At 43.8% G+C, this 23,458-nt stretch overlaps 2 protein-coding genes across 12 annotated transcripts; one reads left to right on the top strand and one right to left on the bottom strand.

Moving 5' to 3' along the window:
* The first annotated feature begins 1,223 nt into the window (after positions 1-1,223).
* Positions 1,224-14,250, top strand: LOC120812059 (uncharacterized). Of its 11 annotated transcripts, none has more exons than XM_078095770.1 (9): positions 1,224-1,309; positions 1,971-2,103; positions 2,751-3,378; positions 4,420-4,458; positions 4,576-4,719; positions 5,025-5,177; positions 5,370-5,462; positions 5,562-5,810; positions 13,718-14,250. In XM_078095770.1, the coding sequence occupies exons 5-9, from the start codon at positions 4,612-4,614 to the stop codon at positions 13,853-13,855; spliced, it is 741 nt and encodes a 246-aa protein (XP_077951896.1). In that variant the 5' UTR covers positions 1,224-1,309; positions 1,971-2,103; positions 2,751-3,378; positions 4,420-4,458; positions 4,576-4,611; the 3' UTR covers positions 13,856-14,250. The 11 variants fall into 11 exon arrangements, with proteins under 11 accessions (XP_077951896.1, XP_077951892.1, XP_077951890.1 ...); XM_078095766.1 differs by having other exon boundaries at positions 1,226-1,309; positions 4,420-4,449; positions 4,580-4,719; XM_078095764.1 differs by having other exon boundaries at positions 1,226-1,309; positions 4,580-4,719.
* LOC144383029 (uncharacterized) lies at positions 7,042-22,944 on the bottom strand. Its single transcript, XM_078095760.1, has 7 exons — positions 22,678-22,944; positions 11,444-11,652; positions 9,911-10,951; positions 9,244-9,610; positions 8,927-9,029; positions 7,333-8,301; positions 7,042-7,136 (listed from the first exon to the last, which is right to left on the bottom strand). The coding sequence occupies exons 2-3, from the start codon at positions 11,628-11,630 to the stop codon at positions 9,918-9,920; spliced, it is 1,221 nt and encodes a 406-aa protein (XP_077951886.1). The 5' UTR covers positions 11,631-11,652; positions 22,678-22,944; the 3' UTR covers positions 7,042-7,136; positions 7,333-8,301; positions 8,927-9,029; positions 9,244-9,610; positions 9,911-9,917.
* Between the last annotated feature and the right edge of the window lie 514 nt (positions 22,945-23,458).

Genomic DNA, 23,458 nt, shown 5'->3' with positions numbered 1-23,458 from the left:
CGATGAAGTGCTTTTGTCGAGCCGGATATGTTTTTGTGCTCTGCGGTCCAGAGTGCATTTGGTTTCATTGAGTTGAAGAAACCGCAGATCGCTTAGCTGCACTTGAACTCCACTAAAATGATAAATTGGCCCGAGCCTCGTCCAGGGAAGGGTAGGATTCCATTTAAGGAAAGAGGTTTAGTGGGTTTGGAGCAGTGTAGTCGCTGCGTAAGGTGTCCATCGGGAGTATTATGTGATCCCAGGTGCTTTTTTTTTAGGCACAGGAGAGCGTCCAGGGGGGTTCGGGGGAAGCACAGTTTTATTTTTGTATTAAGTGGAGTAAGAGATGACATACGGGAGGGGTAAAAGCAGCACCTTGGGACAGTCCACAATCAAGTCCACGTGACCTGTGTTGTTTTGCTCAAGTCCATCCCTCCATCATTGTTTCGTGGTGGCGTTTTAGACCCATTCAGTTGGCCATAATGTAAAAACATGGGAGAGGAAACTCTGTGCTGTTTGTATTACATGGCTCCCATTACATAAAAAGGTGGTTGAACCTGGAAAGGGTTTTACCAGAAGATTCTAGCTGCTCAAACCTATTAGTGTGCTAGAAGAGGTCTGCACATGTTGTTGTATGTGACCTGGCAGTGCATGTGTGCTCATTGCACAAGTATGAATTTGTCTCCTGTCGTCTTTCATAATTGCTGACACCTTTTGAACGTCAAGGATGGTGGGGATATTTTTCTTTTTTTTTGTGTGTTCAGTTACCAAATACTGGTAGATGTACAATTATTTCCGAATCACTGTCTGTAAACTTGTATTTTCAAGAAGCTGTTTATTAATAAAATCTTCATTAGGATGTTTTGCCTGTTTTCGGCAACACTTCAATAAATGTGTGTTTACACAGAATGGTGTCTGTCAAGTTCTTGTCCGAATGTCAGTGTTTTCCACTTTTATAGTACTTTTAATAACATTTCCACGGCATATATCCCTTACCTTTTGGCTTGACATTTCCCAAACAAGTAAATTAATGAAAAGGCTTTTTTTTTTTTTTACTCACGGCCTCATGTTGCATCGTTCATTCCAGTAAGTTTACACAATCGGTCGGATTAGAATTCACAAAGGCAAGCCGATGTTAGGGTTAATCAGTTGACGTCTCCCAACAGGAGGGGGGCAATGTCGCACTTCACGTGGCATGACATCTACCCCTCGAAAACCAGAGAAGAAGACCGTTGCTATGCAACGGGGCTGCAAGCGATACACAGGCTGCCTCTCGCGTTGTAGTTTATCTCCTTTTTCTAAAGGTCATTATTCAGCAATCCAGGGAACGGTAAATTTGTTGATGTGTGGACGTTTATTCAAAATGAGGTTTTATGACAATGTTGGACATCAGGACCATAAAACAAGAAGTGTGAATACATGGTCAACGTATAAATTCTGTATTTAACTTCAGTTACCCGTTTCTACTGCGTGTCCTAACCGGCGCTACGGGAGCTAATGCTAACGTTGATTTTAGGCTCGTGTTTTTGCGGTAAACTTACCGTTAACCACGTCGGTTTTAGCTGCTGTTAGCTTAACGTTACTGTAACGTATAACTTCCGGGAAATGACGTTGATAACATGTTCGGCTTTTTACTACCGTTACCTTGCAGTCTTACATCTCATTCACCTAAACGCTCTTAAATTGATGTCTGGTTCATTTTAAAACCTAGTTTTCAATTCGGATTTTATCTTATTGCTCACGATGAGGAAATGAATCTATGGAGATGTTATCTTTTTTTTAAATGTAGCTCCCATGGTCTTTAACTTCGTATTCCTCTCAAACGTATTGAAACAGCAACTTTAGATCCCCGAGAAGAACCACTATTCCATCCTTAAGTTAATATTCTGGTTGCGAGCTGCCACTTTATTTCAGATTATGTCTCATGGATGTCCTCTCGGATGAAGCTCCTATCTGCTAATTGGACAATGTTGCAATGTTTTATATTGCAGCCATGCCTCTTCCAGACACAATGTTCTGTGCCCAGCAAATCGACATCGCCCAAGAGCTGCCAGACATCCTGAAAAACTTCACCAAGGCAGCCGTCCGTACGCAGCCCGAGGACCTGCTGCTGTGGTCTGCGGCGTAAGATTCAATCTCTTGTCAGTGGTTGTTTGGATACAGGAAGGGATACATGTGATTACGTTCAATACGTTCGGTCTTGATCTCTCAAGCAACACCATGACTTCCTGCATGCAGAGGAAGTAGCCTCTGTTGTAGCCATTTTTGCATTGACCGAGCTTTAAGTGGGGGGGGGCACATTTTCTACCCCTAAGGAAAGTCATTTCAGCTGTTCTTTTATTTGCCAATGTAGCTTCAGTGTTTACAGCAAAAGGACAGTACACGAGCCATCTGGTGAACCAAAAACAAATCACATTCTCCTGGGTTGCAAGAAGTTTATACGCCATTAAAATAACACCAGGCTCTGTAGCTTTTCAAAGACGATGAAAGTCATGCTGCCTCTAAACTCATTGCGAGAGCTAGTTTTTGAATAATTTAAACTTTGAGATAAAATTATCCAGTGAGCCCTTCGGCACAATTGGAAGATCAGTAAACTTCCTTCTAAACTGCAACACATGATGGTTTTTCAACTGATTAACCCTCATGACAATTTATTCTAATGTCAATCCATGCATCATTTGACTGCATCACTTATTGCCTTGAAAAGCATAAAGCCAAGCACCGTGTTTTCAATAGTACAAATGTGCGCGTGTGTGTGTGTCCACTCGCAGATACTTTACTGCGCTATCTAAAGGAGAGCGTCTGCCTGTGAAGGATCGGCTGGAGCTGAATGTCACACATAAGACGGACAGCGCGATGACTCCTGGTCTGCTAAAGACTCTCCATAAACAGGTGCTGTCCTTACAAATGGACCACACCTCAAATAACCAATCACATCAAACCTATGCAATGATGTCCCCCTCATGTGACTCATTAAAGTTTAGTGTTATTGTAAAAGTACATTTCAAAAGGTTTGCTCACGTCATGCCCACAAATCAACAATGAATTCCAAACAATATTGTTTGCACTGTAAACCCGGATTTTGTTTCTAATTAAGCTTACGAGTGATCATTACTTATTCTTTTATGTTTAGTAAAAACCTGCTATCATTACTAAACAACATTAGTTGTTTGTACTAATTAGCTGACAAATTCATTGCACTAATCATTTTTAGCACAGATAACTCGGTATGTTTACTTTTGGAAGAAAGGGGAGGGGCTAATTCAAAAAGCTGCCTGGTCACGTGACCAGACCAACGTCTAACGTGCGTCCAAGGGGCTCTTCACCTGGCGGGACGAGCACAGGCATCGGCAGCAGACGGAATCCAAGAAAGCAACCTTACCACCTCGAAGTGGAATGGTTAGTATGTAAAATAACTATTGTAGCCTAGTTATCTTTGTCGGAATGTTTAATACCCAAAAGCTTGCAGATAATTTGACGCAGCTTTTATTTCCGTCTAATGTTGTTGTTTGAACCTGTGCATGGTGTAAATACATGCTTATTGCTAAAACTAGCTAGCTAGCTACTCAAAAAGTGTTAGCTGAACTTAAAGTTAACTTAGTGTTAACAGTGTGAAGACGGCTCACATACCGTTAGTTTGTTCGACTGTATCACTTATTCAACCGCCATTTTACGCAATAGAAAAACGATTCAACCGCTGTCGGGGCAAATTACATCTGCTGTGGAGGTGTTTAGCTACACCCGAGCTACTTGCAGCCATTGATTCACTGGCCGCTCTCTTTTCCCCCCTCACTCTCTACACACTGGCTGCGTATCGTGTCTGTTTATAGTTAAACGGTTAGAGCTTACACACTGCCTGCCAGAAACAGGACCGACGGCTATTTCACGCCACACGCAAGCATTGGAAGCGTTTCCAGGCTACATTTTATATGAAAAGATATATTAGTATATTTCATTTAATAAATGGCATGTTGATGTTCGAAGTCTCGAGTTTATGACATAAATGCAGATATACAAATGTAATTTAAAAAACAAAAAGATGATCGATTTTAGATGTACAGAATGCAATATACTGTAGTGTATTTACCGTCAATACTTGTCTTTGTCTTTGCTGTAATCAAATCAGTATATATTTATGTGTAACATGAAGTATACTGCTTGAGTGCAGTAAATCAATGGGAACCATGCATGTGTCCAGACAAGGCTAGCAGCAGCAGCGCCACGTCAGACACTTTTCTGGTGTGAAAAGACAGAAAAATCCACGCGGCTGACATGCAACAGAAATGCCACCGCGGCAGTGTGTAACCGGCCTCACACACGCTTGTTTACATGCCGGTTTTCTCTGTAACACAGGTGTTGTTTCGGTTTTATTACCTTATTGTATTTAACAGTGACATTGTTGTGCTGAGTTGTTGACCTAAACGTTTTCTTGTTTTACAGATTCTTGTGGTGTGAGGATGCTGTGGAAGTGTAAGTACGGTGAGTTTATCTGTGTGAAAAGGGGTTACCTTTTAAAACATCGGTTAAAACACGGAAACTATCGTAGAACTGTCCCATTTCCCTGCTTACACCAACAATGTGTGTGCATTTGATCAGGCAGCCCTGGAGGCCTGTAAAGACTTGGTTGATGAAATGCAGAAAAGAACACCAAACGGACCTCTTGTGAAACAGAAGATGGATCAGACGTTTGCTCTGAGAAGAAAAGAGGTGGTGGAGTCGGAACCTGCCATAAGCACGATGGTGAGACGCTGGCCTGCCCTTTTCACTGAAGATCAAGAATGTTTAAGAAAGAGAACATAACAAATAATTATCTTTCTATTATATAATGTGTCTAGATGTATATTTCCCTTGTCCTCTTTAAAGGAAACATTGGTATTTTTAATTTGGGGCATGATGTTTTTAATTTAAACATCAACATTTCAAATTGTATAAAAAGGACATTCATGGATGTTTTTCAGGACAGCACTACTTCGCAGATGGCTTAGCTGCCTTGTATAGTTCAGTTGATCTAAATTCAGATTTTTATTGTTCTTTGTATTTTTCAGGTCTTCATGGAGTTCAGCAGGATTGTGGGCAAGAACCTCAAGACGGAATTCTATGAGAGCATCGACCGGCACAGTCCTCGTCTCCTCGAGTTATTTGGATCCAAGAGAGGGAATGTTGGACAGTTGTTGACACATATTTTACAACAGACCAATGTAAGTCCACACACATTATGTACTTGGCATGGTTTTTCTTAGGTTAGGTATAAACATCATATCACAATGCTACTCTATTAGTTGCATAATTCTATCCAAACATTGCTCGACCTGTTTAAGCTTTCTTAGAGATCATTATTTATTTTTGATTTTAGCTATCTAACTTGTGGTACTGTGTTTAATTCCCAAAAGACTACAGAGCCAACTGCGATCCGGACACAGGTGCTCAGAGGGCTTCCTATCATCCTTGGGGACAACCCCACAGACTTCTTCAAAGCAGGCTTTGTAAGTAAGCTCTTGCTTTCTTATCATTTTTAATGAAAGTTTTTTTTCAAATGACAAATATAATGTAATGAGTGGGCTCTTCTGTTTTTATTTATTTAGGAATCTGACGATGACGATTCTTTTCGTGACCCAGACATTGGGATACTTCTTATTGAGCGTGAAGGTGCTGTGCTCACATCTTCCCAGCATCTCAGTCCAGCCTCGTTGGAAATCATCATTGAGGGAGAAGTCGTGATGGACAACATTCAAGATCTGCCAAAAGCAATGTGCATTCTGTTTGGACTCATGTATGCACTCCATCTTAACTACCCCAAGACTATGAAGCTCACATTTCAGTTCATCCAACAGGTATTGCTCTTGTTAGGCCACACTGGCCTAAAGCCAAAGCTACAGACTTTGAAAAATCAGCTCGCAATGTAAAGAGATGTCAAGTCTACTTTAAGAAACTGTTGACTATACCTGTGGGGTAAAGCTTTTTATTTTCTGTAAAACAGGTGGACAAACAGACGCATAAAACGCAGACACACACTGGTCTGTAAGTGTTGGTTATACACACAGACAAGCGAAGCCAGATCTCTTGGCCTCAGATGATGCTGTGAGCTCATAATTGTCACTCTTGTGAAACGCCGAGCTGTTGCACTGATGGACTGGTTTCTCTGCCCCGACAAAAACAAGCAGGGTAACATGATTCAGGTTTCCAACTTCTACATCAGGAAGTGAGGGAGGAAGAGACGCCAAGCAGTGGAGGACAGGAAGGGAGCGATAGAGACAACAAGCTGAATGTTCTATTGATAAACGAGATAGCGGATGCTCCTTCATGCACAGCTGTTGTTTTATTACCCTAGAAAATTAATTGTTAGCGTCGTACACAGTGGATTATTATTGGTCATTGTCCTGCACAAAAAGGCTGCTATCCTCAGTCAGGTTGGTATTTTCTTAATGAGCAGCAAGAGAGGCACAGAGCTGCTTTCCCCAAATTGTCAGGTGGAGTGTGTGTGTTTTTTTTTATTGCCTGTTCCCTTCAGTCGGGGTTAGCCAAGTTAATTTTTCACACACACAACCCGCATCAGCTGGCGGCCTCTCTGCGGGCGGATGCAACACAGTGAAATGTGCAATTTTCTGTTGACTTTTTTTGGCATTCGACACTTCATTTTTATGATTTGTTTCCAGCAGTATTGCCCTATAACGTAACATTGTTGCTTCTTTTATTACATTTGTAAACATATTTAACAATTTTTAACGTACAATAGGATGACTTTTCATGAGTTTTCCTATAAGTCCTATTCACCCACAGCTTCTAATTGCATTTCACTTTTTGTTGTTGTTGAAAAGAATCAATATCCTATGTCAAAATACGTCATGTAGCAGTATCAATTGTGGTAATACTACCACTGGAGGTACTAGTCATTATAGTAAGAGGCTCTAGTTTTTGAAAGAGCAATACAGATTTTTTTTAAAACCGCTTAATTCTGGCCTTCATGGTTGAGGCACAGATAATCAGAGGGTTTTTCTTTAATTATGAATTGGAGACTGAATGTTTGTCCTTCGAGAGAGAGAGAGAGGGGAAGGGACAGAAAGATTTTTGTATTTTTTAAATTTTTTATTTATTTATCTAACAAACAAACAAACAACATTATATGGAGGGGGCTCCACTGATCGTCCAACGCTGTTCACCTGTGTGAGTGGGGGGGGAGGGATGAGAGGGTGAAGCAGCTCAAAACGGAAATAGAAAGAAGAGAAAACTACAGCTTAGAAGAACAATACAACGGTTTAACATTTACTGGAATGCTTAAACAGCATTCAAACAAATATGAAATCGTTTGAGAAGCCACACAAAACCCAAAGAATGTGACTATTTTGTGACACCTACCTTATCCTTAAAGTGAGGAAAGCAACACGCGCCATGTGGTCGTTTCTGCTGTCTCTTGGGATAGCTGGTTTCCTCAATCCTTTAATAACGGGCAATGTTACTGAGTCATCCCACTTTGGCACAGATTTCTTTGGAATAGTTGTCTGCTGTTGGCTACCTGTGCCTTTCTTCTGTGGAATTGGTGGAATCGGTGGTAAAACACTCGTTTGTGGTGCTGCTTGTACACGCGTAGTTGGGCGTCTAGAAGGGGGATTGACAGCTGGATCTTTAGGTGCTGATGTTTGGGGAATTGTCGGTAGACGTTTTTCTGGTGTCTTCTTGGCGTCATGAATGGTTCCTTTACTTTGCTTTTGACTTGTGGCTGGTAACAAACATGGTAGTCTTGTCTTGGGTATTATTTTTCTTTCTTCCTTTGGTCTTTCTGTTCTTGCTGGCGTTGGTTCACTGCGTTCTTTAGGTTTTTGGGGTGACACGCTGCTGGCATTTTCTGGCTTCCGCCTCGTGCCAATTGGTAGATTTTTCTTGGATTTCGGGGGATTGACAACTGGATCTTTAGGTGCTGACGTTTGGGGAATTGTCGGTAGACGCTTTTCTGGTGTCTTCTTGGCGTCATCAATGGTTCCTTTACTTTGCTTTTGACTTGTAGCTGGTAACATGGTAGTTTTGTCTTGGGGATTATTCTGCTTTCTTTCTTTGGTCTTTGGCTTCTTGCTGGTCTTGGTTCACTGCGTTCTTTAGGTTTTTGTGGTAACACACTGCTGGCATTTTGTGGCTTCCCCCTCGTGCCGATTGGTAGATTCTTCCTGGATTTCGGGGGCACATCTGCTGGAACTTTAGGTGATAACTTTCGGGATGTTTTCTGCGTGTGTGTTTCCGGTGTCTTGTCGGCAACAGCAGGGGTAAAAGGTACAGGCTTCTTATCTTTAACCCCAGTTGATGGTGCATGTTCACTGATTGCAGATTCCAAATCTGGGAAGAGAAAAACATTTCAGAAAAATAAAATTAGTACACAAGATTTAGCAATAACAATTTTCCAGCTACAAGGCCTTAACTACATGTTAGTACTTAGATACCGAGTGTTACACACACACACACACACACACTGCAACAGGCTCCGTTCAGGTGTGTTTTATTCTGCAATAACAGTCAGCAACAATCAGAATCAGAACGACTGTCTGTACTTGCCGACGCGGAGTCACTTGCTCTAAGCAAGTGTTACAGCGCCCGTCAGGTCTACTAAACCCGCTACCGCCACCTGCTGGCGGAAACGAGTGCTGCCCCACTGCCACTGCAGGGGGAAGGAGGCAGGCTCAAAAAGTCACACGAAGGATTTCTTCACACAATAATCAAAACAAACACAATGACAGGGGAATGGCACTAAACAATACAATTCAAAGAAACAATGGAAGTCCTTAAAAATGTCCAGGGTGCCACACCAGCACCATCGGAGCAATTAAGAATAGCATCATATTTTTAAGAATGCCCTTTCAACCAAGGTTTATTTTCATTTTTATCTTCCTCAGTTTCTGAAATTTTGTAACAAAACAAATGATTACCTAAACATCATCTTTTATATATTTAAACAATATCTTACCACGTGTCTCTTGGTATTGAAAGCACATTTCCACTGGATTGTGGACTCCGGATTATGGACTGGGTTCTATTGGTTGGAGCCCTTTTTTCTTCTTCTTCTCAAACTGATGATTATAAAAGTAATATTTTCTTGAGAAAACAGTTGTAAACATGTGGTTAATGTTGTGACATGAAACTACGTTATTATGTTCAGACAACAGAACTACCTGATTGGGTTCAGGAAAACATTATGGTTTGGGTTAACATAATGAAATAACGTCCTAGCCATATATCTTGAAATATGCATAAATATGCAGTCAAAGGTTTGGACACACTCACTGAATTACAACGCGGGTCGATGTGGGGAGGGAGTAAGAAAGGGAGAGGGAGCGATGTCCTTTCACGAGTCGGTTCGTCTACTGCACGGCTGCGTCAGGTGGCTCCACTGGTCGTCCAACGCTGTTCACCTGTGTGGAGGGAAGGGGAAGGGAAGGGGGAGGGGAGGGGGAAGGGGAGGTGGAGGGGGGGGTGGGAAGGTGGATGGGGAAGGGATAAAGGAGAAGGGGGGGGGGGGGGGGGGAGGTGGATGGGGAAGGGAAGGGGGGGGGGGGTAAGAAAGAGAGAGGGAGCGACGTCCTTTCAGGTGTCGGTTCGTCTACTGCACGGCTGCGTCAGGTGGCTCCACTGGTCGTCCAACGCTGTTCACCTGTGTGAGAAAAAGACAATCTCAGAAACTGAAAAACTAATCTGTGATATTGGAAAAAGTCCAAAAGCTGAATTTTATTTTTGTAGTTAAAGAGTAACAGTTGTAATAGCTGAAGATTTGAAGGAGGCGAAGCAGCTCAAAATATGCACGGAAATAGAAAGAAGAGAAAAATTCCGCTTAGAAGAACAATACAACGGTTTAACGTTTACTGGAATGCTTAAACGGCATTCAAACAAATATGAAATGGTCGAGAAGCCACACAAAACCCAGAGAATGTGACTACTATTTTGTGACACCTACCTTATCCTTAAGGTGAGTAACGAAACACTGTGTGTGTGATTCTTGCCCTGTGGATTATTTGCACCAACTGAGGGTGTTGGTGAACCAATTGAGGGCATTGGTGGTCGTTTCTGCTGTCTCTTGGAATAGCTGGTTTCCTCAATCCTTTAATAACGGGCAATGTTACTGAGTCATCCCACTTTGGCACAGATTTCTTTGGAATAGTTGTCTGCTGTTGGCTACCTGTGCCTTTCTTCTGTGGAATTGGTGGAATCGGTGGTAAAACACTTGTTTGTGGTGTTGCTTGTACACGCGTAGTTGGGCGTCTAGAAGGGGGATTGACAGCTGGATCTTTAGGTGCTGACTTTTGGGGAATTGTCGGTAGACGTTTTTCTGGTGTCTTCTTGGCGTCATGAATGGTTCCTTTACTTTGCTTTTGACTTGTGGCTGGTAACAAACATGGTAGTCTTGTCTTGGGTATTATTTTTCTTTCTTCCTTTGGTCTCTCTGTTCTTGCTGGCGTTGGTTCACTGCGTTCTTTAGGTTTTTGGGGTGACACGCTGCTGGCATTTTCTGGCTTCCCCCTCGTGCCGATTGGTAGATTTTTCTTGGATTTCGGGGGATTGACAGCTGGATCTTTAGGTGCTGACGTTTGGGGAATTGTCGGTAGACGCTTTTCTGGTGTCTTCTTGGCGTCATGAATGGTTCCTTTACCTTGCTTTTGATTTGCAGCTGGTGGTAACCATGATGGTCTTGTCTTGGGGATTATTTTTCTTTCTTCCTTTGGTCTTTCTGTTCTTGCTGGCGTTGGTTCACTGCGTTCTTTAGGTTTTTGTGGTGACACGCTGCTGGCATTTTGTGGCTTCCCCCTCGTGTCGATTGGTAGATTCTTCCTGGATTTCGGGGGCACATCTGCTGGAGCTTTAGGTGATAACTTTCGTGGTGTTGTTTTCTGTGTGTGTGTTTCCGGTGTCTTGTCGGCAACAGCAGGGGTAAAAGGTACAGGCTTCTTTTCTTTAACCCCAGTTGATGGTGCATGTTCATTGATTGCAGATTCCAAATCTGGGAAGAGAAAAACATTTTAGAAAAATAAAATTAGTACACAAGATTTAGCAATAACAATTTTCCAGCTCCAAGCCCTTAACTACAACATTACAGGTCATTTAGCAGACACTTTTATCCAAAGCGACTTACATTACACTTTAAAACAATGGCTTTTTCACATTTTTGCCCGGAGAGTAATTTGGGGTTAGGTGTCTTGCTCAGGGACACTTCATCATGGAACATGGGGCAGCCTGGACTCAAACTACTGACCTTGTGCTTCCCAGCACACCTTCTCTAACCCCTGCACCACGACGACCCTTACTACATGTTAGTACTTAGATACCAAGCACGATCGGAGCAATTAAGAATAGCATCACATTTTTAAGAATGACCTTTAAACCAAGGTTTATTTTCACTTTATGTTCCTCACTTTCTGAAATTTTCACATTCTATAAACAAAACATATGATTACCCAAACATCATGTTTTATATATTTAGACAGTATCTTACCACAAGCCTCTTGGAATCGAAAGCACATTTCCACTGGATTGCTTTCAGTTTTAGAGCCTCTTGTTTGGTTGAGCTCTGACGTATACTCCACTAAAAAGTCTGGCATGTCGGCAGGATGTGCAGAGATTGTAGCTCTGGCCATACACTCGACCAAGCTTTTCAGTCCTTTCGGCGGCTGGCGGGCCATCTTTGAGTCTTTGAGAATCCCTCTGCAATGTAAAGTTGATATGTTCACGCTGAGTGGGGATCCAAAATGAGCTCTGATAATCTATCCTTCCACATTCTACATTCTATATGGAGAATTCTCTATGATGTCATAGAATGTTCTACATTCTGCTCCGTGTTCTATTGGTTGGAGCCCCTTTTTCTTCTTCTTCTCAAACTGATGATTATAAAAGTAATATTTTCTTGAGAAAACAGTTGTAAACATGTGGTTAATGTTGTGAAATGAAACTACGTTATTATGTTCAGTAAAAAGCTGTGGGTTAAAAGCGTCAGCTATTAACCCACAGCTTTTTACCCTGTAACGTAATGAATTAAATGGGAACATTTGTCCAAAACTTTGACTGGTATTGTATAAATATACTGTTTATGTAGAATCTACTCTTGCTACTACGGTGACCACTGCTACATTTCTTTTGTATGATTGTTACTATTAGTACACTGTAAAATCCAATTAGTAAACCTTACTTAAAAAAAGCATGCAACCCAATTGCCTTAAAAAAAGCAAGTAAAGGAACTTTTTACATTCAAGTAAAGTTAATAATGTATTATATGTTGTACTAACGAGCTTATTTAGTGTAGTATAGTTACACTTTAGTTGAAGTAACTAAGAAATACTCAGTTTTCATTACTTCAAATGACCATTTCAAACAACTTAATTATTTCAAGTGAAGTATACTTTGTGTGCATTACAAACAGCACAGTTATTTAAGTTGGGCTAACTAATGTTACATGTTCTGCAACTAGAAATATATCAGTATTATCTACTTGAACAGAAAAGTAATTTACTTGATTAAACCATGCAAACCGATTGCCTTAAAGCAACCAAGTTCACGTTACTCGTAAACTTAAGTGCTTCAAACATCCTATACAATAATGAAAAACAGGTAATTTTCTCTTGATATTAAATCCCAATTAAAGTTATACATAATAAATCCAAGTAGAAACAACGTTCAATTATATGATATGGAAGTAAGAAAAAATAAAAGCATAACAACCAGCATTGGTTCTTTTTAAATTGAATGCAACAACAAACCAGTTTTAGTTACAGTAATTGTAGTATTAAACTACGGAAATTATCTATCGTTTATTTAGGTATTGATGACATCATCGGCCAATTTGCAATTGCTATAAAATATACAACTTTGTCCCTGATGTGGCATGATCAAGTTGTCGCTTTATTGAAACAAGGGGTGTTGCAGCTTCCCCCTATGATTTATATGTCTCTGCCAGTTTCCAAAACTTGTACCTTCTGCTTTCTCTGACAATTTATGTCAGCAGCTTTGCATTGGTCTCTACGGGCCGAGAGAAGGACTTTGTCTCGCTCTCTGTGTTCAGCGGCCCAGCGTTCTGCTCCAAGTTCTATTGGTTGTAGCTGGGGCTGTGCGGTAGACTGTTTCAACCGGTACGCTGGTATAGGATTTGCTTGGGTTAAGCCGGTACAAATGGCATTGCTCTTCAGCAGGCAGCATGGTTTATTTTTACACCTCATCACCAGGCGCAAAGCGGTCGGAGCTACTTATCTTATGTGTATTGAGATTGAGTTATGGTTATACATGTATAACAACAATGACAAAGCGCAACACACGCTCTTTAACTGGGTGAAGTACCACGACACGGCAGCTTGTGACACATAAACAACTGCAACTGTAATACCAAACTCTGTTGAAATTGAAAGTGATCAAATCTGTTGATTTGGTTTTGCTAATTTTGTTTTATAGTAATCAGTGTCACCACTACCAGTATTAGTGGTATTTGTAATACCACTTTTAGGACTAGGAGTCATTTTAGTGTTAATAGCAGTAGAAATAAAAGTAGTGCTAGTGTTAGTATTTAGTATATTGAAAAATGCCAAAGTATGTTTGAAAAGGTTATGAAATGTTGAAAAAGACACAATATAGTAAAAACCCTCACAACCAACTAGCAGAAGCATGAGGCAATGCATTCTGCAGCATCATCTCAGTGCGTTTCACTACTGGAGATTTAGGCAATTGGTTGTGTTATGCAGTGAAAATGTATTTCCTAGATGTCTGACATCCCGCTTTGTTTCAGGGAGCTCCAATGCGGGATGATAAAACCGCTGGACTTCATCCATTTGGAGGATACGAACCCAACTGCTTCTTATCTTTCAAACTTTTCCACAAAAAACCCCATCAAGAGCTGATTCAGAATGATGAAGGACAGAAATGACCAAATGCATTTATCTATTCAGGCCCAATTATCTTCTTCATGGAATCATGATCTCACAATCCCCAAATACACGAGTGAGAACATAGATGATATATTCACTTTGTAATTCTACAGAGAAGTCACAGGGGTTTTCCCCCGATGTCAACACTTTTCTGGGACTTTCAGTATCCTCCGTTTAATTTCTCGGCCTCACCCAAAGACGTTTTGTGTGCGTTTGTGTGTGTGTGTGTGTGTGTGTGTGTGCATTGTAAGGGGGGTTCTTTTCTTAATAGTATGTATTTGAGTCTATGTAAACTTTTGAGTGTATTTATTAGTAATACTACTTTCCTGATCAGGAGTACCAGCGTTTGTTGAATATGTTAACAATAAATTACGTTGCTTTGTCCAGCCTGTAATTAAGAGTTGTTCTTGCACACATGAAAACAAATTACAAAAATAACCTAATTAGGGGTCGTTGCTGACTGATTAAAATGTGTACATGACCCCTTGTGGAATATTACATTTCCTCAACCTTTCTCCGCCCTTGATTACACGCATAAGTGTTGTCTCATAGCTTATGAAACACACAGTGTTGACACTCCTGGCGCCCTTAACTGATTTGACAATATGAAGTATTTCTAATCAAGCTACTGCTAATCACCACATTAGGCCTTTGCCATAAAGTGGAAGTCATTTTCTGGCTAATCTTAGTTACAAGCAGCCTGTTCAAAAACACTCAACACTATTTTGGACAAACGTTCACTTTAGCACCACGCGCCTACTGAAACTCAAACAGTTGAGCACTTGTGTCAAGACTCATAGGAGATCTTTGTGTGCTGCTTCAGGTATGTCCGAGAAGAGGCCGTGGTGTGTTGGTGTGTTTTGGCCGCTCGGGGTTTTTGGGAGTGTAAATAAAACGACTGAATGGGGGAAAGACAGCGGGAGCTCGCCAAAAAACCTTCCCTATCAGGATTGAAGTAATTGAAAATTGTATTTATGATTAAAAAACAACTGTTGAATAAAAAAGCTTTCGCAGGAGTATAATGGTGGAAAGGAAACATTGCAATGCTAAATGAAGCTTAGGCGTAAATTCAGTCAGGAAGACTGGACAGGCTGTGCCGTTCCCTGATGGCCTCCTCTCTCCCTGGTGGCCTCCTCTCTCCCTGGGGGCGCACGGCCAGCTGATTAGGGGCGGGGTCGGGTAGTATCAGACGTGGGTGTCGTTACCGTAAACCAATCGCATTGGGGCAGGCAAACGTTAAAAACTGTTCTCCTCTCTTGTGCTGTCAGTTGTCATTTCAGCACGCTCCAAAGGTGACCCGCCACCACCCCTGACACCTCCAATCTACAGCAGAACCTGGCATAGCAGGAGAGTTATGCAACTTGGGCTCTACCACCACCACCGGTGTCTGGACTCCCAAGGGGGGGGTATGGCTCGTCTCGGCTCGAGTTCCCGGCCCCGGGTCTATCCTGCGGCAGGATGGAGTCCAAGCCCCAAACAACTTGCAATATCATATTATACCTGTTATAATAAAGCATTGTTCAAATTTCAACAAGTCCCTCCAGATTGAATTATATATGTGAGAGGTGGGACCTTAGGGCCTGGGAGCCTCAGCATAGAGCGGGAGGCTTAAACTCAAGGAGAGCCTCTCCATATAAAGGAGATCCCGTGAGAGTTGAGCAACTCACGTTTGTTCTCGTTGTCCGGCATGTGCTGAAGTCTGGGTGCTTTGTTTGTTGCTCGCCAGTACCGTGCGGGTGAGCAAACCGTACTAAGGGGGTAGGTTGTGCAATTTTAATCTACATCTTGTAGGCCATGGGGAAATTAATATAATGTTCTTTTCTATGGTAGAAGGTTAGACCTGAACCAGACCTGGTGAGCCCAGGGTCCTACCTGCTGGTGCATTGGGCCAAGGAAGTAGGAAGTTGGGCTTGCAAGCACATTATGTGTTTTGTACTGAGAAGGATGGTGGGTACTTGGTGATTAATGGCTGTTTTGTGCATTTCAGGCTGAACTGGTGACACGCAGTGGTCAGCAGGACAGCCACTGCTCTTTTTCTCCGACCATAGTTTTAGTTTAGATTGTGCTCAAGTGCCTCCATCTTGCTCCCTCTATTTATAGAGATAACACACTGATATTGTGCCCTTTTGATGACCGTTGCTTCCCCCTTCCCCACTTCTATTGTGTTGTGTCTTTTAACTAGGATCAGTAATCGTATTTGAGTGTGTTGGTTTGTAGTGTTGCTTATTTTAGCCTTTCTTAACCGTGTGCAGTGTTTTTATTGTTGGAAGTGTCATTGTGCCCCCGGTCAATCACTACTGGTATAAATTATTTGGATGTGGTTTTATAAAGTTATTGTTTAAATAAAAGTGATATTGCATTGTACACGCAGAAGCCTCTGACTGTCTATGATCTACCTCGTATGGGGTTTTGGCCAATAAGATAATTGAATTCAGGGTCTCTCCCCTCCAAAGAGTGGCGTTGTCACGTCTGGATACGATTCCCAAAGTATTTTAAGTGTCCATTAGGTCACATATAAACACCCTTTTTGTGCTGATGACCAACGACATATTTAAAACACATTCTGCCCAGTGAGCCTTGTCATGATCCGGATTCCTCCTTGTTTTGTTTTTCTACACACGCACACCCAGCTGATACTCATTACACACCTCCTCATTCCCATTCACAGCCGCTTTCCATAGCAATCAACTCTCACACTGATTCTCAACTCACCTGTTTCTGCTCACTGCTTAATTTGTTTGACTATTTCTAACCACTGTTTCTCTACTCCACCCGTCAGACTGTTGTTGAACGCTGAGCTGTTGCCTTGTGTTACCAATCCAGCGTTGTCTTTTTCGAGATCTACTGTAAGTCTTGTCCCGGACTGCGTCTGCTGACTGCAGCCCCCTTAGTTCGAGTTTGGGAAGAATAAAAGACATTTTTCTGCATCTGGGTCCTCTGTTCTCCACGTAACAGAACAGTCTGACCAAGATGGACCCAGCGGAGGAGGCACCTTTTCGCTCGGCGATCGAGGCCCAGGGAGCGCTTCTTGGAAGACATGATGGGGAGATTTCCGAGGCACGCCGTGCGGTGGAGAGCCTCTCTGTCCAAGTTTCAGACCTGTCATCACGGCTCCAGTTCCAGCTGGAGGCCCCCAGTGTTCGCGGAGGTTCTGCTGAACCCCGGATCAACAATCCCCCGTGCTATGCCGGTGAACCTACTGAGTGCCGCTCTTTCATCACGCAGTGTGAGGTCGTCTTTTCCCTGCAGCCAACCACCTATGCACGTGATTCGGCGTGCATCGCTTCCGTTATCTCCCTGTTGAAGGGGAGGGCGCGCGAGTGGGGAACTGCCGTCTGGGGAATGGATTCGGATCTGACTGAGCGTTTTGAGTTATTTAAGGAGGAGATGATCAAGGTGTTCGACCGATCCGTCCACGGACAGGAGGCTTCTCGAGCCCTCGCCGTGCTTCGACAGGGTAAACGTCCAGTTACAGATTACGCCATTGAGTTTCGTACTTTGTCCATCTCATCTGGCTGGAACGAACCAGCCCTGGTTGCTCACTTCTTGGAGGGTCTTCACTCTGCCCTTAAGGAGGAGATATATGCCCGTGAGATTCCTGATCGGTTCGACCAGTTGGTGGAGCTCGCTATCCGTCTCGAGAAGCGCTTGGAAATGCGCCACCACGCTCGAGGTTGGAGAGAGGAACAACCGGTCTCCCCGCCCACCTTCTCTGTCCCAGCAAGAGTCGAGCCGGAGGCTGAGCCCATGCAACTTGGTGGTATCCACATCTCGGCTTCCGAGCGACAGCGAAGAATTGCCAATCGTCTCTGCCTTTACTGTGGCTCGAGTACCCACTTTGTTTCCACCTCCGCAGTAAAAGCCAGAGCTCGCCAGTGACCAGGGGATTGCTGGCGAGCGCGACTACCCTCTCCCCCAGATACAGAGTTAAGTCTCGCACTACATTCCCGGTAACTCTTCGGTGGTCGGGCGGTGCAGCATCCTGTCTGGCCCTCATCGACTCCGGGGCGGAGGCCAGTTTCATCGATGAGCAGTGGGCACGGGAACATGGCATACCACTGGCTGACCTTGAAGACTCCACGCCGGTGTTTGCCCTGGACGGTAGTGTCATATCCAAGGTCCGTCTATCCACCCGGCAGGTGAGTCTCTCCATATCGGGGAACCACCAAGAGACTATTTAAAAAAAATATATATATATTTTTCAATCTCCTTTTTGCCCTGTTGTTCTTGGCCATCCTTGGTTAGCTAAACACAATCCTCAGATTAATTGGACTAATAACTCCATTCTTTCATGGGGCATGTCGTGTCATGTTGAGTGTCTTGTATCTGCAGTTTCTCCTGTCTCCTCTGTTTCTGTGTTTCAGGAGGAGCCCGGGGATTTGAACGGTGTGCCGGAGGAGTACCTCGATCTGCGGGCGGTCTTCAGCCGTTCTCGGGCCACTTCCCTCCCTCATCGACCGTATGATTGCTCGATTGATCTAATTCCCGGTACCACTCCCCCTCGCGGTCGATTGTACTCTTTATCTGCTCCTGAACGCGAAGCGTTAGAGAAGTACCTCTCGGAATCTATTGCCGCGGGCACCATTGTTCCATCCTCCTCTCCCGCTGGTGCTGGATTTTTTTTTGTGAAGGACGGATCCCTGCGCCCGTGCATTGATTATCGAGGGCTGAATGACATCACGATTAAGAACAGGTATCCTCTGCCTCTCATGTCATCAGCCTTCAAGGTTTTCACCAAATTAGATCTGCGTAATGCGTACCATTTGGTTCGTATAAAGGAGGGAGATGAGTGGAAGACCGTGTCTAACACGCTCCTTGGTCACTTTGAATATTGGGTCCTCCCCTTTGGTCTCGCAAACGCCCCCGCCGTCTTTCAGGCCCTCGTCAATGATGTCTTGAGAGACGTGCTTAACATTTTCGTGTTTGTATACCTCGACAACATACTCATTTTCTCACCCTCTCTCCAAGTGCACGTCCATCACGTTCGTCGTGTCCTACAGCGCCTCTTAGAGAATCGCTTATTTGTCAAGGCTGAGAAGTGCACATTTTATTCTCAGTCAGTGACTTTTCTAGGGTCGGTCGTGTCCGCTGACGGGATTGGCATGGATCCTTCTAAAGTTAAGGCGGTCACTGACTGGCCGATTCCCGTGTCGCGCTCCAGCGCTTCTTAGGATTCGCCAATTTCTATAGACTGTTTATTCGCAACTTTAGTCAGGTGGCCGCACCACTCACTGCGCTCACCTCAGTCAAGTCTCGCTTCTCTTGGACCGAGGCAACCCAAGCCGCGTTTGATCACCTAAAGACCTTGTTCACCACCGCTCCTATTCTCATCAACCCCAACACTGAGAGACAGTTCATTGTCGAGGTCGACGCGTCAGATGTGGGGGTGGGGGCGGTCCTTTCACAGCGCTCTCCTCTCGATAAGGTTCACCCCTGCGCGTTCTTTTCCCATCGTCTGTCCCCTACAGAACGGAATTATGACGTGGGTAATCGAGAATTATTAGCGATCCGACTTGCATTAGGAGAGTGGCGTCATTGGTTGGAGGGGGCGTCTCATCCGTTCATAGTCTGGACGGATCACAGAAACCTCGAATACATTAGATCTGCTAAGAGACTTAACGCTCGTTGGGCACTTTTTTTCTGTCGATTCAACTTCACCATTTCCTACAGACCCGGATCGAAGAACATTAAACCTGACGCTCTCTCTCGTCTTTTTGGGTCTTCTGAGAACGCCTCGACCAAGGAGAACATCCTTCCTGAGGAGTGTGTGGTGGGAGCTGCGGTCTGGGGAATCGAACGGGTCGTTAAGCAGGCCCTTAGCCGGACCGTCACGCCCCCTCGGTGCCCTGACCGGTCACTGTTTGTTCCCCAGTCCGTTCGCGCGGCCGTCCTCCGGTGGGGTCATTCGTCCAAATTGGCTGTCCACCCTGGAGTCAGGGGAACTCTTGCCGTCATTCGGCAGAGATTTTGGTGGCCCACCATCGAACAGGATGTCCGTCGTTTTGTATCCGCTTGTCCTGTCTGCGCCCAGACCATGTCTGGTAACTCTCCCCCTGCCGGTTTGCTCCGCCCTCTCCCGACTCCATCGCATCCTTGGTCGCACATAGCCTTAGATTTCGTTACGGGTCTCCCTCCATCCATGGGTAACACTGTCATCCTTACCGTGGTCGATAGATTTTCTAAGTCCGCTCACTTCATTCCGCTTCCTAAACTACCCTCCGCTAAGGAGACCGCTCAGTCGGTGGTTAATCACGTTTTCAAACTCCACGGTCTTCCCACTGACGTTGTTTCTGATAGAGGTCCGCAGTTTGTCTCTCAGTTCTGGAGGGAATTCTGCCGACTGATTGGCGCCACGGTCAGTCTGTCATCGGGATTTCACCCCCAAACTAACGGGCAAGCCGAACGAGCTAATCAGACACTGGGTCGCATGCTCCGCAGTCTTGCGTTCCAAGATCCTTCGTCGTGGTGCGAACAATTACCATGGGCGGAGTACGCACACAACTCCCTGCCATCGTCTGCAACAGGACTATCCCCCTTTAGCTGCTGCCTTGGGTATCAACCTCCGCTTTTTCCTTCCCAAGAGGTCGACGCTTCTGTTCCGTCTGTAGAGGCTTGTATTCGGAGATGCCGTCGCACATGGAAGAGAGTGAGAACTGCCCTCTGTCGTACCAAATCACGCACTCGCTTATCCGCTAACGCGTAAGGGCTCCGAGATACGTTTGCGGGCAACGCGTCTGGCTGTCGACCCTAAATTTACCGTTGCAGTCTAGCTCCCGTAAACTTTCATCCCGGTTCATCGGACCGTTTCCCATTATTAAGGTTCTTAGCCCTGCGGCTGTCAAACTCAGGCTTCCCCCAAAGCTCCGTCGCATCCACCCGGTCTTTCACGTGTCGTGTATTAAACCCGTTGTTCGGATGCCCACCCGTCCTGTTCCCCCACCACCCGCCCTGGCCGGTGGGTCCTCTATTCATATTGTCCGCAGACTCCTTGATGTTCGGGGTCGTGGTTTCCAGTATTTGGTCGATTGGGAGGGATACGGTCCTGAGGAGAGATGCTGGATTCCCTCCCGGGACGTCCTGGACCGCTCGCTCATCGAGGACTTCCACCGCCTTCGGGAGCGCCAAGGGGCGCTCGTTGAGGGGGGGGTACTGTCATGATCCGGATTCCTCCTTGTTTTGTTTTTCCACGCACGCACGCACACCCAGCTGATACTCATTACACACCTCCTCATTCCCATTCATGCTTTCACTCGCCCTAAACGCCCACAGCCGCTTTCCATAGCAATCAACTCTCACACTGATTCTCAACTCACCTGTTTCTGCTCACTGCTTAATTTGTTTGACTATTTCTAACCACTGTTTCTCTACTCCCCTGTCAGACTGTTGTTGAACGCTGAGCTGTTGCCTTGTCCTTGTGTTACCAATCCAGCGTTGTCTTTTTCGAGATCTACTGTAAGTCTTGTCCCGGACTGCGTCTGCTGACGGCAGCCCCCTTAGTTCGAGTTTGGGAAGAATAAAAGACATTTTTCTGCACCTCTGCATCTGGGTCCTCTGTTCTCCACGTAACCGAGCCTGTCCGACAGTACCTCAATGTTCAAGTATCCTGTGCAGATTTAAAGTTGGAGTTCGGTTTTGATCACTTGTGGAAAATCCGCCCAACTTTAAAAAAACATATTTGATCAAATAGCATAGAGCGATGTAGAGAAATGAAGACCTCATCAATCAACTTTTTGGCCGATCGAATTTATCTTAGTTTTTTTGGGAGATTAAAGATATTAAATATCAAACGGTTTTTGAGGTATCTGGTCCCACGAAGTGGACTCGAATGAACCACAAAAATCCCATCAGCTGTGTCGCTGACCCCGGCCTGCGACTGAAAATAAACCAGAGCGAGATCTCAAGGAGCTGGAGTTCTCATCCTACATCAACTGCAAGCCTTCTTAAATAATCAAGTTTCCTTCCATTTAGCTGGAGATGAATATTTGAGTGTCAAATAAGTGCTGTGAGCACTGGTGTTTATTTGAATTCATAATACAGCTCCCTTAACATCATGTGATGCAAAAACAAAACGTGAATTAGATTGATGCAACAGGGGAAATATAGTCATTTTCTTTTTGTTGTGTGGTTAACAGCGTATTTCTATTACACTTTGCAATATTGAGGGATCTAGAATTCTGATACATTTCTGCAATTTGATGGACTCCAATGAATTAGTGGTGTCTTGGTAAACAGCAGTTTAACAATTATGCAAATTGTGCCATTTACTTTTGTACAAACAGTATATTGTTGTCGTTATTGCGAACATGTCGTGCTTGTTGCAATGAAGACACAACTTCAATACTGAATAAATTATTAAATCAACACAATACAGAATACTTTCATTTCCACTCCTACAGTTAATTAGATTTTCAAACATGTGCTTTACTTGAAATTCCGAATGTGTCTTTCAGTATTTAAATGTATTTAAAACAAATATATGTATATATATTTATTAGGTCCACAAATCCACATATGTGGTCTAACACAACATCCTTAGAATAAATCCTATGCTCATTATAATGTTGGGTGATTATTCTAGAGACTCAACTTTATTTTTAGTTTTCCGTTTACTGGGAAATTTTTCTAACAAACTGTCTGCCCATTTTACTCAAGGAGTATTCGCTATGGATGAGGAAGGTTTTTGGTTAAAGGATGAAGACTATTGTATTCCTAGTCACTTTTTAGAGTGAGGAAGTGAGGAGTTACAAACCAAGTTCAACACGTCTAAAATGGTGACTATTTCAAATTAACCCAAACTTCACCAGAAACCTTTTTTACTCACCAAAATATGAACTGAAAAGTATTATTTCGTCACGACCTCCTCAAGCGATTGTGCCTGTGGCTGGACCAGATATACATCTCTGGAAGTGACAGTCACCCGCACAGCAGGAGGCCGATGCCATAGAGATGGAGGAGCCACAGGAGAGCAGAGCCCTCAGCTGGGGGTGGATGAAGGTATAATAATAATGCGTACACACACACACACTGGGACTGTTATGCACTTGGTTTTTCCACAGCAGCTGGTGAAACCTGGTATGTATGTATGTATGACACCTTGGGTTGCATCGAAACAGCATGTAGGAGGTGGAGTCTTAACCCTACTGGTGTAAACCTCTTAGCCCTGCAGCCTGATAGGACTGTGAGAACAAGGTCACCTCACTCACAGGTGAACCACAATAAACAGCACGTCCAACGAAGGAGCTGATGCCAATGGTGGGATCAATATCAACATGACAAATCATTGTAGTGACATGGTCGTCTTATTAAATTATTTTGGAATGATCATTTCAAAGTAAATAATGGACACTAAACCAATGCCTGTTCTTGTCTCTTATTTTAAAGTGATTATTTTCTCATTTTGGTAAAAAAAAGATCTCTGTTCAGTCCCTATACGGTGGCATCTCTACCAGCCCAGTAGATTATACAAAAGAAATCAGCATGAATTTCCCGTGAGATGTTACTGTTCATGTACACAGGTCCAACTCTCTCACTGAGTCAAGTAATCCTAATCTATATCTCCATTATCTCAACTGGCCAGTGGTCAAGGAAAATACCACACTGTG

Source organism: Gasterosteus aculeatus, chromosome 21 (assembly GCF_964276395.1).
Source record: "Gasterosteus aculeatus chromosome 21, fGasAcu3.hap1.1, whole genome shotgun sequence".
Lineage (NCBI taxonomy): Eukaryota > Metazoa > Chordata > Actinopteri > Perciformes > Gasterosteidae > Gasterosteus > Gasterosteus aculeatus.
This window is presented reverse-complemented; position numbering and strand designations above follow the sequence as displayed.

What these genes read in the sequence shown, in the direction of transcription:
- LOC120812059 (XM_078095761.1), top strand. Translation starts at nt 4,263, where the DNA reads ATGCCACCGCGGCAGTGTGTAACCGGCCTCACACACGCTTGTTTACAT. An exon ending in GCTGTGGAAGTGTAAGTACG is followed by an intron (nt 4,459 to 4,579) that starts GTGAGTTTATCT and finishes TTGATCAGGCAG; the next exon opens with CCCTGGAGGCCTGTAAAGAC. An exon ending in CATTTCAGTTCATCCAACAG is followed by an intron (nt 5,811 to 13,717) that starts GTATTGCTCTTG and finishes GCTTTGTTTCAG; the next exon opens with GGAGCTCCAATGCGGGATGA.
- LOC144383029 (XM_078095760.1), bottom strand. Translation starts at nt 11,630, where the DNA reads ATGGCCCGCCAGCCGCCGAAAGGACTGAAAAGCTTGGTCGAGTGTATG. An exon ending in TCGATTCCAAGAGGCTTGTG is followed by an intron (nt 10,952 to 11,443) that starts GTAAGATACTGT and finishes TTCTCTTCCCAG; the next exon opens with ATTTGGAATCTGCAATCAAT.